Raw genomic sequence first — 17,590 nt, 5'->3', positions numbered from 1 at the left:
TGTCAGCAAGCTACAGGCCTCTGGAGGCCAGGTGCCCAGATAACTCGAAGCAGTTCACAGGGTTCACTGTAGTGCAATGAGGAGAAGAAGTCGCTGACAACTTTGAATCCCCAACCTACAGGAGTGCCAGAGACAATGCAATAATAACAGTGTAATCCCCAGAGAAGACAGGTGACTCTGCAGAGCCAGAACACAAACCTGCACTGTATAACTCACCCTGCACACCATGCGGTTGAGACTACCTATTGTTATGATAATAATGTAAATGTGAGCTAGCCTATAGCCTACCCCAAATAGCCTACAGTCTATACATCAAGTACAAGTGCATATTTTGAAGTTTGTTTGTCTAAATATAGAATTTTTAGAGTACAACTGAACACCTTATGAGTAAAATTTTTAATGACAAGTATCTCTCCAAGAGAATATATATTTACTATAGGTGTTGTTAGCGCTTTAATGGAACTACCATGGTGTATATTTGCATACATTAACATATTTGGCCATATTTGAAAACACAGCCAAAGAAGGGGAGGGGATTCTCTTGTCCTGCACCCAGTCCTGGGCTTGGCAGCTGTGTGAGAGTTGTTTGCTTCAATTCTACTTATCTAGACTGTTGTTAAAGCTTTGTGAAGAGCAGAGTCAGTGCTGAATTTACTGGGGTGTATTCCATTCATTTAAACAGTTTTGGGTCTAAATGCTAATGAATGATTACATTATTATAATAGAACCTTCACTGGCATTGTACATATTTGTCAAACATACACACATTAAAGAACATTGATAAACAAAGGGACATCTATTAATTGATTGTCTTAACATGAAAATAGCAAAGCTGAATATTATTGGTATTATTTTGTCTACAGACATTTGGTACCGATATTAAATTATTTTACATGTGGATTTAAGTAAACATTAAGATTTGTTGGTAGCGTTTCCTCATTAGGAGGCCTTTTATACTGTGGAACTGCTTATAATGCAGTATGGCCATAACCCCCAAGCACTTGTGTTTTCATTATAAAGCAGATTTTACCTAGGCTTCTGAAATTTATATTTATTCCTTTTGTGTATGTTTACCTTCAACATACAATTATAATGGTGGTACAGTATGTGTACAAAATGTCTTTTTGCAAGTCCAATATGCGAGTCTTTCAGTTTCATAAATCACTGAATAAAAATCAATGTTACTGGTCTGCTGTGATACCAGTGCCCTTGAAATGGCGAGACAAATAAATAAAAAAAAAAAACTACTTTCTAACAAAGATGTCAGTAATTGATTAGCCACGAAACTGAAGTGCTTTGTTGTATTTCGATTGTGGTTATACAGTGTTTGAGCATATTGATTGTGTTTAAAAGACTGCAGATGAATGGCTTTGGTACTGAATTAGCCTCCACTTAATGAAGCATTTCTTAAAGAGATGACACCTCTTGTGAATACAATTAAAAACTTGCTGTACTGCAAATCTCAGTAAGCATACCCAGCAATAAAAAAATAGACATCACTGAATAATACTGAGGAAGGACAATCCCAAATTTAAGAGTTCTGGTATTGCAAAAGTTTAGTACATCGTAACCATCCTAGAAACCAGGTATTTATCCAGTTATCCAGGTATTTAGATTAGTCCAGTAACTGCATAATGCTATTAAAGTTACTTTGCCAATTAAGTTCTACTTTTAGAATAAATATTAGACAAAATACAATATGAAACTTTTTTTTTTTTTTAGTGTTCATGATGGAGAGGGCAAATGACACTTGTCTCAATCAGACAGGCAACAAAGTGTGTCAGGCTGCTACTAGGAAAATCTTAGCTTTAAATAAAACATGGGATAACTTGGAATATTCAGACACTCTCAATTCTCTACTCGGAAAATAGAATCACACACACACACACACACACACACACACACACACACACACAATATACTGTATAGTATTGGCAAATGCTTCCGGTGGAGTAATATTTGTTGACATTTTGTTTATATTGTGTATTAAAAAAAATATAACTGAATATTACTTTTTTTATTTTACAAACACATCTTAATGATTAGTAGTTATGTAAATTAGCAATGGGAGGAAATACATCAGAAGACCTTAAGTTTGACCTACCTGGAGTCTTAAGGAGAGATAATGAAAATCTATTATGGGATGCCTTTGGTCATTATTTTGTGTGTGGCTATATTAATCTTCTTCATTTTTTCAATCTTAGGATTCTCAAATAATTATTTATACTTTGAAGTTTAAATTTTAATATTTCTAAAATTAACATGCTACCAAATCAAAAATATGAATACAAAAAAATTGAAATTATAATCTGTCCACCAGGAGCACAGTGGGATTTTAAAAAAAGACCTAAATAAAAATGCAGATTGTCATACAAACACATTCTTTTATTTAAAACACAAGAGGAACAAATTCTACTTTTATCTGAAATGAAAGAGGACACATTACAGTAGATGATGTCCAAAAAAAGCTTTAAAGCAAAACAAAAACACATAACAAAAATGACAAACTAGCCTAAACAGTGTGGCACTACTTATAAAGCTTAAACCACTGGTGAGATTAATAATTCTGTGGTGGTTATAAAATGGTGCGATACATGTAGAAAACTCCCAAGACATTCATTTGTAGAGTTTGTTAGTGGAAATATTGATAATTTGTTCTTGATAATAAAAATGTTTTTTTTCTTTCTTTCTTGAGGTACATACATAGAAAAAGGCGCATGCACTACATCGTGACTGGGGCACAGCCTTGGTCCTCATTTGTTTTTAGATGCCAGGGGTTTGCGGCTGATTTTCTTGGTCTTGTCACTGTTCTTCTTTGGGGGCTCTGGGTTGGCCTGCATGTGTCTCCCATATAGGCTGCAAAAACACATACAAAAAAGTTACAACCAGTTAAAAGGTTGATGTGGCTCAAAGAGTTGTTTTATTCATTCATTTGTACAGTTTACTGTCAAATGTGAAGGATAAAGCAAATACCTCTGACAAGAATCAGGGAGAAATGAGGTAACAGTTATTCATAGAGTAGGATCTTTAAACGGTGCTTCGATGTAATTTATGTGCATTGTTCTAATTATAACTTCAGCATCCTTGGGGCATCTAAAATGGCTAATAAATCTTGCTTCCCTGTCAGTGGCTACAATACAATAAAGACTTTTATTTACAACTGCAATAAATACTCATAAGCATGTAAATTAGCTTGACTGTTATGAACAAGAAAATGTAACAGGCTCAGTGTTAACATCCTCTTTCTGCTTGTTCTTTAGCAGAAAAAAAAATGTTAAAGCTTTCAGTAAAAAAAAAAAAAAAAAAAAAAAAAAGAAAGACAATTACACAAATTGGGTTGAGCTCGAGAGACAGAGTGCCCCTTTACAGCCGAGTGAGTTTCATGCCAAACCAGAAAACCCAGGGGCTCACTAATGTGACTGAGAGAGATGGTGTCAGAGCCTCCCTGGCTGCCCCTGTGTGATTGATGGCACAGGGGTAGCTACCCAGCCATTAATTCTACATTAATAAGTACCACTGATTAAATGTTGACAAAGTATCGTGTGTTTAAAGTGGCGGGTGTGCAGGACGCCGCGAAATGGACTACGCTGCCTAACGGAAGCCGAATGCAGACTGCAATTAAAGTACGTCACTCAAAAATGACTTTCATTACGCCTACTAAATACAAAGCAAAGGGTTAGTCACAGCAATGCTAACATAAAAAATGTATGAAAGGCCAGCACGAAGGCAGTCTCTTCGGGATTACTATGTATTTAATAGCTTGAGAAGGATTAATCTGCCAAACGCAAGTCTTACAAAATTCTACAGAGCTGTTTCTGTAATGGCACCTTTTTCACTTAAACGTCACTTAAAACTTAGAAAGTAACATCAAAAATATGTAAGGAAGGTAAACACAATATTTGTTTTCCTCTTAAAAATGTTAAATTAAGAAGCCAACCTTTCCTGGTAAGTTTCTAGTACTTTTCTTCAGTTCAATTTATTATTATTTTTTTTTTTTTTTTTTTTTTTTTTAAAATCAGTGATTTCAAGCAAGTCTCTTAATAATTGTTGTCATAACAAAAGACAATATAAATGCTTTATTAACAGGTAAGAGGCATGGCTTTAATAATATTGTATATAGTTTAGAAAACTAAAATGCCTCCCTTCTGTGCTTCTTTCCTGAATGAATAAATAAACAAAGCAGGCTCCTAACTAATACACTGTTAAAACTATTTGTCATTAGGCCATAAACATAAGAAATATTAAGAAATAAAGACAGCCCAAGATGAATTGGTTAGAAACAGTTATATGTAAACACCCAAAAACATATGATGTGCAGTTATTGAACTATTCATTCTTTCTTGCTAGTGTAATAATGTTAAATTGTTCTATTTACTTCTGAATAATTGGCAGAACATTTTACACACTTCAATATATGGTCCAGAATGGTATTTGAACCGCTCAGATATGCAGCGTGTTTCTTGTTAGTTTTGTAATTACCCCGCCAAGCAGTCAAGTTAATGAAATTTGTTTGGAATCTAATGTTTTTTTTTGAGGCAAGTTGTAAAGTTATGCAATTTAACAAGACTGATAACTCAAGCAGTTCAAGTCAGTGGCACTGTAGTACCAGCGGTAAGGATGTTGAACAGAAGTAAACAGCGAGTTTGATAGAAGGAGGATAAATGTTTCCTTGCATTAAAAAATATTGGGGGAGGGACTCTGCACTGGTGGAAGCAGAATAAAAAAAATGGACCCCATAACCTTTTTTCTTTTTTTTTTGGCGGAACTTTTGCACCAACTTGATCTATAAAAGTTTCAAAGAGACAAAACATTATTCCTGATGTATCAGCAGCACTTTTTTCTACTGAATTTGACGACACATTTCTGCAAGCTTTTCTTTTTTTCTATCTCCTGGATCATAAGGGATGAAGCTGAGTTGTGATCTGTAGAGCCACAAGGCAGTGGATACTGTAATAAACAGATCTCCTGTTGGAATTGTAATCCCTTTTCTTACGTGAGAACTCAGATTTGTAGTGGCAGCTAAAAATCTCCAGGCACTTCTGGGAAATACACCAGCTGAGGCAGAAACTTTACTCGTGCTCAACCAGATTGTTTTTTTTATTTGATTTTTGGTCAAAATAAGCACTTGTTTCTTGGTCTATGTGAACATGGAGTGTGATATCTGATCTTGTGCTATATAAATGTCATAAATCCATCTTCTGTTATTTTTAGAGCTTACTAAAATGCTAGGTCTTGTTAAATAAACAGTTTCAAAATCACACATGGTGGAATTGTTATGTGGACCTTGCTAACACTTTGACTTTATGTGTCAAATAGATTCAAAGTATTTAAAACAAGTGGAAATGTTACAGAAGGTTTGACTTGTCTGTTATACCTTGAAGTGGTAATGTTTGTGTACTTATCTTATGAGCTTTTGGCCTTCAATTGTCAAACAAACATTTGAAACTGATTCTAGCAACATGTGTCTTTTGTGTTATGTCCAAATTGCCCTGTTTTGCATTTTTAAAGTTGAAAATCAGCCGACCATTCATTTTCTGACAGATCATGCAAAGGCAGACCAATGTGGAACGAAGTGGAATGATGTGGTTTGAATTTGTAAAGGCTTTAAAAAGGGCAGATAACAGGAAAGGGATGTTGCACTATTCTATCAATCCTTTTCTACTAAGTGTATTTTTTATTTAGGTCCATTGCAAATAGACAATGCTCTATTACCATATTAAGGTGAACTTAAAAGAATAAAGTGCTCTCTGTAAATGTAGGTTAACCATGAAATATCAGGTACCAAACAAACACACAATCTATCAAAACAATACTTAAACAAGTAGCTACTATATTATCCAAGGGGTCTGGTTGTGTATGGGGTGTCTGTCGTCACTGAACGAAGTGTACAGAGCAGCACACTCAGTATCAAGAAGAGGAGGCACAACAACCTTCTAGGAAAGTAAACTACCACATAATGGCTGCATATGACAACATATATTATACTTGCCGCTTTTCATTTTTCAATGTTTATTTTGAGCTACTTTCGAGTTTAATGTAGATACCCTGAAAATGTTTTTTTTTTTTTTTTCCAGGGCTTTCGCTTTTTAGATACTGTATGAGATTATTTTTTTTCAGTTACTTCCCAAAATTATTGTGCAGGTATTCCAGGCACAATATGTACAGCACACAAGTACCTTGTTTCCTCTGCTGGCCTCCACAATGAAATCCTTATGGTCACGGGCATATGCTTCATGGGTTTTTTTTGTGTGTAGGCATTTTTTAAAATTTGTAATTCTGTTTTAAATCCTACGAGAATGTACAATCCTCCTTATTTTACTGTAATATTGCTTTAAATCCCGCTAGGAATCTCGTTTTAAATCTCACAAGCGTCCCTCTCTGCAGAGCCTCCAATAGAAATGTAGGAATTTGCTGCCACTCCAGAGTTGGGGTGGGTTTAAAGTATTCAGAGCGAATGAATGCGAGATACAAGTCAGGAAGGTGGGACATTGCGACACTGCATAACTAACGGCACTGGGAAAGGGGTGAAGTCAATGTGAATCGAGTAATCATTTCCAGTTTTTTTCTGGCGTTTACTGGAAAGAGACTGATTGCATTTTTTTTTTTGTATCAGCTGTGTTTTATCAGTGTTTATCGTTAAAAACCAAAAACCAGAAGCCCTCATTATACTAATAAACCAGATATACCTCATTATATCTCCTCATTCTTCCTTTCATAAGGAAATGGTTTAATTGTATCTCTTGGTAATGACTCCTGTGAAATTGTATCATATGAAGCCAGTCATGTTTCCTGTTAAACCATACATTTAAAAAGGATTGAATCCAAATCCTAAAATGACTCGCCACCTGGTTGCACAACCCCAAAACCTCATGTGTTTCTAACCACTGTCAAACAGCTGTCTTTTACCACTCAAACTGAACACACTGAAACACACCCTACATAAAAACAAAAATAAGTAACCATTAAAATCAGGAGATCTGCAGCAGTACCAACAATAAACAGATACATATTTTGTCATTTAAAAAAACTTCAAATTACCAGACTCTGGAGAACAAAGGGCATTTCTGCAGATGTCAGCTCAAGCTCACCAGCACCTGGCCAGCAGGGGCCACTGTAGCACATAAAGCATAGGCCCTGGACTGTAAATCCCATTGAAGCGCTCCCTTTGGCCCCAGTCAAGACAGGTCACAAAATTAAAAACAGCAAGGTATCTCGCATGACACATCCATACACTCCACACGGTACTGCTTTTACTAGCTAAACTACTGAGGGTCCCCTCTTCACTTTGTGTTTAGATATTATTGGTCGGTACACCTTTTTAACTCTTTTTAAAAATCACGACAGCACAATATATCAGTGAAGCACAACTCCTAACACAGGTCATTCTTAGGGAATAAAAAAAAAAAGTAAGCAGATGTTTCCCTTCAGTAAATACAACAACAAAGTGTTTTTATTTGTAGAGAGACACTAAACCAGATTTATTAAGCTTGTGTCTTTCATTATTAAATGCTATTTAAATTGTCTGCCTTTATGAGCGTTTTGAAGGGTATGTTTGGTAGCTATTGCAATGCATATCTTGTATTTTTTTTTATTTTTTTTTATATATTTTATTAGACTGATCTCATAAAAATATCTTTGAAAAAACTGCAGAGTAGGAATTAGCCTTCTTCAGTTGGCTGCACAGCAATATGAACTGCACTACTGGTTTTATTGTTGATTTTATGTATTTATTTATAAAGCCTCTATACTAGTGTAACAGCTTCATGCATGCACTGGAGTTTCTACACTGGCATAATAAAAAAGAGCAAATGTGAACGGTACACACAGTCAGTTTCACGTTTCAATTTAACAAGTGAAACCAGGGCAAAACCAGCAAATATACAAAAACAAATATAAATGTATCACAAAATCAAATAAAAAGTCTGAACTAATATAGAATCTACAAGAGGCACGCCAACAGAAAAAAAAAGCCACAGACACTGGAGCTGATGAAATGAATACTTGCAGGGCCTACCAACAACCTCCTCTTACAAAGCTACTTGGGGCCTGGAGGGCAAGCCCACTCCAGGGTTCACAGTCCAATGGGATCATTAATTACTCCAGTACGGGTAAAGGTTTAAGTGGTTCAGTTAAACAATTAAAAACAGGGTTGGAACAAAGAACAGGACAAAGAAGGGCCAACTTTTGCCATTCCAGATCTAAAGGATGAAAAGGGAATAACTACACTGTTAAAAGGGTTCATGAAAATGATTATATCAAATATGAATATATAAATTCCCAGGAATCACATCTAGGAATGCACAAACAAAGCAGGCAGTCGCTTATTACTTTCTAAGATCCCTTGTGTTATTCTGCTCTCCCACAGATTTCATGAAGCGTAGACGGGTGCTCATTTTTTGAATGCGGACTCTAGAAACAAGCAAAAAAACAACGCCCATCACTCAAACAATGGTTGGATTAATCGGTTTTGTAGCTAACTGCACCATACAGACATTGGTACTTGAGCAGTTGTACGTGCTGGCACTGAAATACTGAAAATACTCTCAAAAAGATCAAAGAGCAGTTTCTAACCTTCAAATAAATAATGTGTACTATGGGAAATGACAGGGCCATTAAAAATGAGCATTATACTTGGAATTCATCCAGATGTACATTTAGTTACAGACATACTCTCTTGGAAAATATATCTCCAGTACCACAGGCTATGTACACTATTTGTTTCCCCCAAAAGGTAAATGGAAACTGAAGGAGCCGTATTTAATTATGCCTCCAGGTAACCAGTACAGCTTAGCCCTGTTAGTCCTAGCTGAACGAGTTTTAACATTAATGCGTTGTTGTGTAGAGCCAACAGAAGCTGGACTAGTGGATGGGTGTCCTAGTCTATAGCCTGTCAATGTCAAGTAAAGGAGCAAAAAGGAAAGAAGAACGAGTAATTGCCAGACAGCAATTCATGTAAATAATCAACAATAAGATCATATTATTTCTAACAAAGAGCTTCTTTTTTTCTGACAGCCGGTGAAGGGCTAGGTATACTGATGGTGAATCTATTTGAACAGCTCAAACACTAAAAGCAAATGGCAATTTAAAACAGCAGTTTCTAATTTGAGCTGCTCTTGCCCACCTCATGGTTTCAACATGGTCATCCAACCTGGAAAGGTGACAACATGCTATCCTGATTGTGACTGTTATGGCATAGCCTGCAGCAGTGTATAGGAGCTCTATTCAAGGGAAGGAAATACAAATAAGGTAATCCAATCAAATAAGGACTCGTAGGTTGATGTGGGCTGACAGGCAAGGTATAGCTAAAACATGCTTTAATATAAACTCCAACGTGTGTACTCTAGTACAGTATTTATAAAAATTTTTTTAATAAAAATATTATATATATATATATATATATATATATATATATATATATATATATATATATATATATACATATATATACATACACACACACACACACACACACACACACAGCCAGTCAAAAGTTTGAAACCAGGTTTTTCATGATTATCTATTCTTTTAACTGTATAAACTTGTCTATAAACATGTAATATTTCATTATATGATACGTGTACTTATATAAGCTGATAATCATAAGTGAACTGCATTTAAAATTTTAATTTTTAAATGAAAATGTAAATCTTGCCAATTTTAATGAAACCCAAAGCAAGGGGATTTTAGTCTGAAGTTAAAGTCAGTTAAAAGTGTAAAATGTGTAGAACACGGTGTTAGAACACTGGCCTAAGTATAAAAGTGTCTTTCTTTGATGTTCTCCGAGTTAACTAGCATGTTACCCAATTAACCTTTTGCAGTAATTATTGTTAACAGGTGACGGTCCATGATTACTATAAATATAGGTAGCATAGGCACAAGTTTGTCATTCCTGAATGTAAGGGAGAAGAAAATGGCAAAATACGCTCAGTTAAGCAAAGAAAAAAGTCTGTAATTACTTTATGAAATGAAGGTCAATCTTTAAGACAAATCACAAGAACTTTGCAAGTGTCTGTAACTGCTGTGGCCAAGACCATCAAACGATTTGAAGAAACTGGCACTCATGAGGACCGAACAAGGTCAGGCAGGCCAAGGGTGACCTCAGAATCAGAGAACAAGTTCACTCGAGTCACAAGTCTGCGAAATCGGCGATTAACTGCCTCTGAAATACAAGCTCAGCTGAATGCTACTAGAAGTACAGATGTTTCAACATCAACTGTTCAGAGGAGATTGCATGAAGCTGGCCTAACTGGAAGAATTGCTGCAAAGAAACCATTGTTAAGAGTGCACAATAAGAGGAAGAGACTTGCCTGGGGCAAAAAACACAGAAACTGGACGTTTGAGCAGTGGAAGTCAGTCTTATGGACCGATGAGTCAATATTATATATATTTGGGTCCAACCGTTGAGTTTTTGTAAGACGCAGACAGGGTGAGAGCATGCATGTGTGGTTCCCACTGTCAAGCATGGAGAAGGCAGTGTCATGGTCTGGGGTTGCTTTGCTGGTGACAGAGTTGGTGATCTTTACCAAGTCCATGGTAAGCTCAACCAGCATGGCTATCATAGCATACTTCAGAGGCATGTCTTTCCATCAGGGTTACAGTCCTTCATTCTTCAGCAAGATAATGACCCAAAACACACCACAAAGTTGTGCAAGAACTATCTGGCGAAGAAGGAAAGTGAAGGACAAGTCAATCTAATGACCTGGCCTGCCCAGTCTCCAGACCTCAATCCCACAGAACTTGAATGGGACGAACTGGAGAGAAGAGTCAATGCAAAGCTACCCACAAGTGCCCTACATCTCGGAACTGCTGCAGAAGAGCTGGGAAGACATGTAGGGTGATTTCCTGCTGAAACTTGTTAACCGAATGCCTCGTGTTTATTAGGCAAAGGGTGGCTATTTTGAGGAATCCAAGATTTAGACACAATTTTAAATTTTCTTGAACTCTGCTCTGATACTCCTTATGTTTTGTTTTGTATATTGTAACATGTGTTTCACATGTGTTTAACAAGTATTTACAGAAACGTACACGACGTAAAACACTGTCAATTATGAAAAAAACCTAGCTTCCAGCAAGTGTACTCAAACTTTTGACTGGTACTGTGTGTGTGTGTGTGTATACACACACACACACACACACACACACACACACACACACACACTCACTCATGGATTGTTTTTTGAAGAGGTTTGTAGGTCAAACAGTTCTTTAGAGAGAAAATTGAGAATGATTGTGAAGTGCCAACCTTCTTTCAGTAATCAAAACTGTCTTTACAATTCTTAAAACATTTCTTAACGGGGTATACTTACAGCACTGTGTTTTAGTATGACATACCATGTGAGAGTTCCAGTGAGATTTTATAGTTCATGCGATAATGTATAAAATATATCACATTCACATTTCACCTTTTTGCATAAGGGGCTACTAGTTATGCAGTATAAGCCTAAGGAACACATACAAATGAATCCATATAGTGGTGCTCAATAATCCAACCTGACAATAATTGAGACACCCTCACAAGATATGCACAAACAGCCTATAATGGATTTTTGAGAGACATGCTCATCATCAGGTTTAAATCTTTGCGGTTACGTTTCCGTCCTTTGCCCATTCATCAGCAGCTCACACTCAGATACCCCATCTTAAAATGTCTCCCAGATATCAAGGAACGTAGATGAGAGGCAAGTCAGGTAATCACCCACATATCATAACCAGGTGCCAGTGACAAGGTCTACCTAACAATTGCAGATAGTAAAAGGAGGCTGTTTGGTCCAGTGGTTAAAGAAATGAGCACATGTAAAAGGAGGCTGTGTGGTCCAGTGGTTAAAGAAATGAGCATGTGACCAGCAGGTACCCGGTTCAAATCCCAGCTCAGCCACTGACTCATCGTGTGACCCTGAGCAATGTCACTTAACCTCCTTGCGCTCCGCCTTTCAGGTGAGACGCTGTTGTACATGACTGCAGCTGGTGCATAGTTCACACACCCTAGTTTAGTATCTTGTAAAGCACTTTGTGATGGTGGTCAACTATGAAAAGTGCTATATAAAAATAAAGATTATTATTAATACTGTATAGCCATTGTCAGTTGCTAATTAAAATGTTTTTTTTTTTTTTTTTTATTACTTGTAAATGCTTTGTGGAAGCTGTTACCACAAGGGGGTGGAATCAAAAAACATTTTGCTCCACTGTATACTGTATGTATAATTTCAAGGTACTTAAAAAAGAGACAGCATCATACCTACATTGCATATATTGGAGATGAAAATGCCAACACTTTTCTTATTAGTGTAAGCGTAATCACATAATTCTTTTCAATATAGGCAGGTGTTAACAAAGCTCTTTTCATCTACAAGCAAAAAAGGGTTCTCATCACCTCGGAATTTTAATCTACACCTTGTCAGACACCTCTGGGTGACTGCTAATTTGCATTTATGTTTGTATTCATTTATATTTTATCTTAAAATGGCCCTGTCACATTTTGTAATACTGACTATAGGTTGCTGTATTCCCTGATGCATTTTGCAATACCTGGCTCTTAAATTTTCCACAAAGCACAAGAGTGATATACTGTAGTCATTCCAAAATGAGACAGGCTACTTTTTAAATAGCTGCTGCTATCCTTACACAAAACAAACAAATAGAACAGAACTGACCTGTTCACCTGTAGCATGGTATTACTCTCCTGTATCCAATATTTAACATGCATCAACAACCTGATCACTGGAGCATGAGTTCTGTTCAGCGTCATGCTTGGGTACGCCTACTAGGTGCATCCAATCACAGCAAGGAGCTTCCAGGTGCATATATTTGGCAGCATCATCACAGGTGTCCACCAACAGCCAATCACATTAGTTCCTACTTCACCAACACAAGCAATACAAAAAAAAAAAAAAAAAAAAAAAAAAAACTAAAACCATGTCAACTTGAGGCGCTGGGAAGTTTTTCAGAAGCGTGCAAGTTTTTTTTTTTTCTTGTTTAATAGAAGCTTGTGAGACACTGAATTCCTGATGACACAGGATTTACAGTGAAGCGATTGTTTCCGTTTTTTTATGATTTAACACAATCATATTCAAATGAGGGAGGGACTACCAATATGAGTCTGGGTAGGGAAGAATTAGGTTGTTTGCAACCCAAACAGAATGCCCTGCCATCACCAGTCCAATAAAACTTCTCATAAATCTATCCACATAGTTCTCTCCCTATTACCTTTCTACAAGATCTTTAAAATCAAAACATCGTCTTTGTCCAATAATCACGAGTTACCCAGCACTCAATGGATCCGATGAGACCATGCAATGATGCACATGCTTTGTGCTACAGCCAGTAGAATGCAATCCATACCCTGACTGGCAAGAAGGCAGATCGTTTCATTTACAGTGATACCAGGTTATGAGAACAGCATTCTGAAAGAAAGATCCTTTTTCATCATAGTTCAACAGAGGCCAGGCTGGCATGCTGTCAACTGCAAGGTCACCTAACAAATCCACCCAAGGTAAATTGGCATGTTAAATCCGCACTTTATGAAGCTCAATTCACAAACAGTTCAGAGATACTGTCATTCATATGCAATAGATTATTCAACAGCTGCGATCACAGAGACACAGGCAATCTATCCAAGCAGGGATGATTGTTTTGAATTTTGACCAGTGTTGATCCTTGTTGCAGTTCTAGTTACATGCCATTCAAGTTATAATACACAGTCAAGATCATCACGTGCCACAAAGCATGTTAGATTCTCAGAGTGAACAGATTTACAGTACACCAGTAATTCTAATTAATGGAGTTATGGAGGCACATTTCTTTAACACAGCGCAGCAATAAAACTAAATGGCCAATTATTTTCTAATTATTACCTGCCGTCTAGGAAGCTGAGTGCATTCATAGGAAATGTTTCTTATAAATGGCAAGGTTTTTTTTTTGTTTTTACACACACTGCTGCTCACCACAATTAATTTATTACAGCATTAATTGAACTTTTATAGAATGATTAATGCTAATCCACTTTGGATTTAACAACAATTACTCATTATTTGAGCATAACAGCAGTTGACAAATTGTATGTTTCCTATATTATTAAAATCAGAAATCTGTCTCCAAATTTTGCTATTTCCCTTTTTAAAGCTGTAACTAGTTAGTGGGTAATTTCCCTATGAAGTAAAAAAAGAATAAAATACATAAATAAACAAATAATGCCTCAAAAAAAGACTCTTACTGCACTTCTGTTTAAATATATGTTTTTTGTTCCACTTAGTTTAACATCCAACCTATACTTCATAACATCAGTCTAATACTAGTTATTGCACTAATCTACAAGGAGCATATTGGATATTCACACAGTACCTCAGAACTACTTACCAGGAGTATGCAGATTCACTTTTGTAAACATCCTGTTGCTGAGTCTGAAAGGTTGTGCATCGTTTACTTTAACCACACTATTGCATTAAAGAATGCAAATAAACTACTCTAAGACTTGTGTTAAAGGGTTTTAATGAATAGTTGAGATTTTAGTGGTTTGGTTGTCAATAAGTATTTACATGAATAAAACATTTTAAGAAACAGGCAGTGCTTGTCCAGTAACAGGTTTACAATATGTAAATGCAATACAAGCAGAGATCTGGTTTCCCTTGCATTCCTCTGAGGTTCTGCTGTCAGTATAACAAGCTGTGAATGAAATGTGTCTGACAGGTGCTTGCTCTTACTGAAATGGGAAGCCAGCAACCATATTAGTCCTGATTCAAAGAGTCATGACAGTTCAGCACCACTGTTTTTTCCTTCTTAAATAAGCACGGTTGTTAAGCTTTTGAAACTAATGCATCCTTTTTTATGTTGTGGTGTTTTAACCACGTCCTAACATGGGTTCAGTAACAGCTTGCTACACTACTCTTTAACACTTTTCATTTCCCCCTAATTCAACAAATTCTCACCTGCAAAACAAGAACTGTATCTGTGATTACGCTGAGACAAATTCCTTTTATTGTTTACTAATATAATATTACGCTAGGGTTTCTCACCATTTTTTTTTTTCACCCCAAATACTTAATTTATATTTCTATCTTAAAAGAACAGATAACATCCGGTCACTGGATCCCTTCAAGGGACGTTTCACAGCTGAAAATAATGGACAGTAATAGAAGAAAGGCCAAGATAAATGAGTATGTCTTTTAGATGTATGATTGGAGCGAAAGACTATTACATTTGAATAAAATGTATTTTCACTGGTCAGATGCATACCTGTTGCAGAGAATAAACCATAATAATGATTTAATAATGAAGGTTGCCATATTCTAATCCAGAATACATATTGCAGTAATATATTGCATTTTACATCATTCCATGCTGGAATACAAAACAAGTCTATGAATAAATGAATAAATCCCTCCATTTCAGTAACATTGGCTATCTTTAATTGCTCATATTTCTATACACAGTATACAGCTTAATAACTGCAACACAGAGCTCTTTCTGTCATCCTGGTTCGTAGCTGGTTCTCTGGGTGTGGAATCAACACATACTTAGTTTGCAACTTACCTGTGATGTATCATGCTCCACTCTACCTAACGGGTGGAGTGGAAGATTCATTTTGGGTTATGTTATGCAGACCAGAGGAATGCATGAAGAATATAACTAAGACTCAGCATGACAAGACAAGCCTGCAGTGACCTTAATAAAATTTAATTCCAGAGGTGGGATCAATTTCACTCTCCATTAAAAATGACCAATTCTGTGCTAATCAAACTGACAGTTAGGTTTCCAAACAGCTTTCTTTGACCAAGCGTAACACAAGATTTTCTAAAAATACACACGCTTGCTATAACATAACATGTATTTCCTTAAAAACTGCACACATAAGACCTATACAGCCAATGGAGATGCATGGCAGGAACAACCATTTTAAGACCAATTTAACTTTTAAGGATGAGCAGGAGTGAGACTGCTGAACACAGATGGAGCTCCTGAAACACCAACCAACATGCATGTTAACACCATTCTAAATGAAGTTATTCTTTATCAAAAGCTGTCTTGTAGGGATTGGATTTCATATTCTTGTTACTTTCAGCTCAGTAATAAAACTGATTCTGTCCTATCATACTACTCAGCATAGTGTCACTGAGCTGCTGATACCAGCACAGAGCCCAAGTGTTGGGCTTTATTCTGGCTATTGCTACATATCAAAGGCCTGGGTGGTGTAATTATGTCCTCCTGTTTTGATTGAGTTGTGTATTAATTTAAACACAGCAGTCATTTAATGCACAATAAAAATAATAAAATAAAACACACAAATAAAAAAGATAAATACAGTCTGAAAAGGTCAACAGTACAAGCATATTTTACTATTATTACACTACAAGGATGCCAATGCCTTTGTTTGCGAGTTATAAGTTAATTGCGCATGATTAGAAATGATGAAATATAAAGAGGTGCACTGGTGCAGACAGAACTGACTAAACCATTTAAAGAAAAAAAAAAAAAAAAAAAAAAAGCAAACACCGGTATGTCAAAATTGTCATCTTTGTCAGCAAAGCGCTGTCAAATGCATCACTTCCATCTATAAATCAGCAATGTGCTGTCAATCATGCAGAGCAATTTGAAAATGCATCTTCTTACTTTATTATGTTTGCAGTTAGTATTTAATAATCCTAATTTCTACAATCTACAGTACAAGATAATAAAGCTATGGAAACTGATTGCACCATTACTGACCGTGGATCCAAGAGAGCAGAATAATCATGGAATGCATATGGCAACATTAATAGGAAATAATAGTGTGCAAGTGTGGGAGCAAGCTATTAAAACTGTCTTTCTCTGTGTAACCCAAGAACCTTGTCTCTGGTCTCCATTTTTATTACAGCTACAGTAAGTGTACTACTGTATAGCAGGGGAAATAAACATACATCTAAAATAATATTGTTCAGAAAAAAGGAGAGTTGACTTCAATAGTCTAATGTATCATAAAGTGTAATATTGATGAATATACAGCACATTTTGGTCCATTACATTCATAAATACACATTGTTAGATTTCATTTGCTTCTTTACTAATTGTATGTGTCTTTTGTACGTCTGTGTCAGTTTAAGACGGAGGTGAAGGAAGAAAATCAAACGGCTTTACTACACACGGTTTTCAGAGTTTCAAAATTCATATACCTTTTTTAATAACGTGTGCCAATCAGTGTGGCTAATGAAATGTTAACCATTTCTATCAATCATATAAACTGAATGCTGCTTTTCGGCCTGCTTATCGCTCTATGTATATCTGTGTGTGTGTGTGCGTGTGCGTGTGCGTGTGCGTGTGTGTGTGTGTGTGTATATATATATATATATATATATATATATATATACACACACACACACACACACACACACACACACACACACACACATATATTTTATATATATATATATATATATATATATATATATATATATATATATATATATATATATTTATTACATAAAGTTAATCTTTGACTTCTACATAATGTCAGATTGCAGACTGGATTGTAGGCTGTCAGATTGCAGACTGGATTGTAGGCTGTAGATGTGCCATCTAAGCATTTATGAACAAGTTCAGCTTGCATTCTGACATATGGCAC

At 36.1% G+C, this 17,590-nt stretch overlaps 1 protein-coding gene across 1 annotated transcript in view; it reads right to left on the bottom strand.

Moving 5' to 3' along the window:
• Positions 1-2,364: 2,364 nt before the first annotated feature.
• Positions 2,365-17,590, bottom strand: part of LOC121314152 (ras suppressor protein 1) — a 43,368-nt gene continuing 28,142 nt past the window's right edge. Inside the window, exon 9 of the mRNA XM_041247144.1 lies at positions 2,365-2,856. Within this exon, the coding sequence (XP_041103078.1) occupies positions 2,754-2,856 (103 nt within the window). The 3' untranslated portion in view covers positions 2,365-2,753. The remainder of the gene's footprint in view (positions 2,857-17,590) is intronic.

The sequence above is a fragment of the Polyodon spathula genome, chromosome 4, assembly GCF_017654505.1.
Source record: "Polyodon spathula isolate WHYD16114869_AA chromosome 4, ASM1765450v1, whole genome shotgun sequence".
NCBI lineage: Eukaryota > Metazoa > Chordata > Actinopteri > Acipenseriformes > Polyodontidae > Polyodon > Polyodon spathula.
Note: the sequence above shows the minus strand (reverse complement) of the source record. Positions and strands in the feature narration are given on the sequence as shown.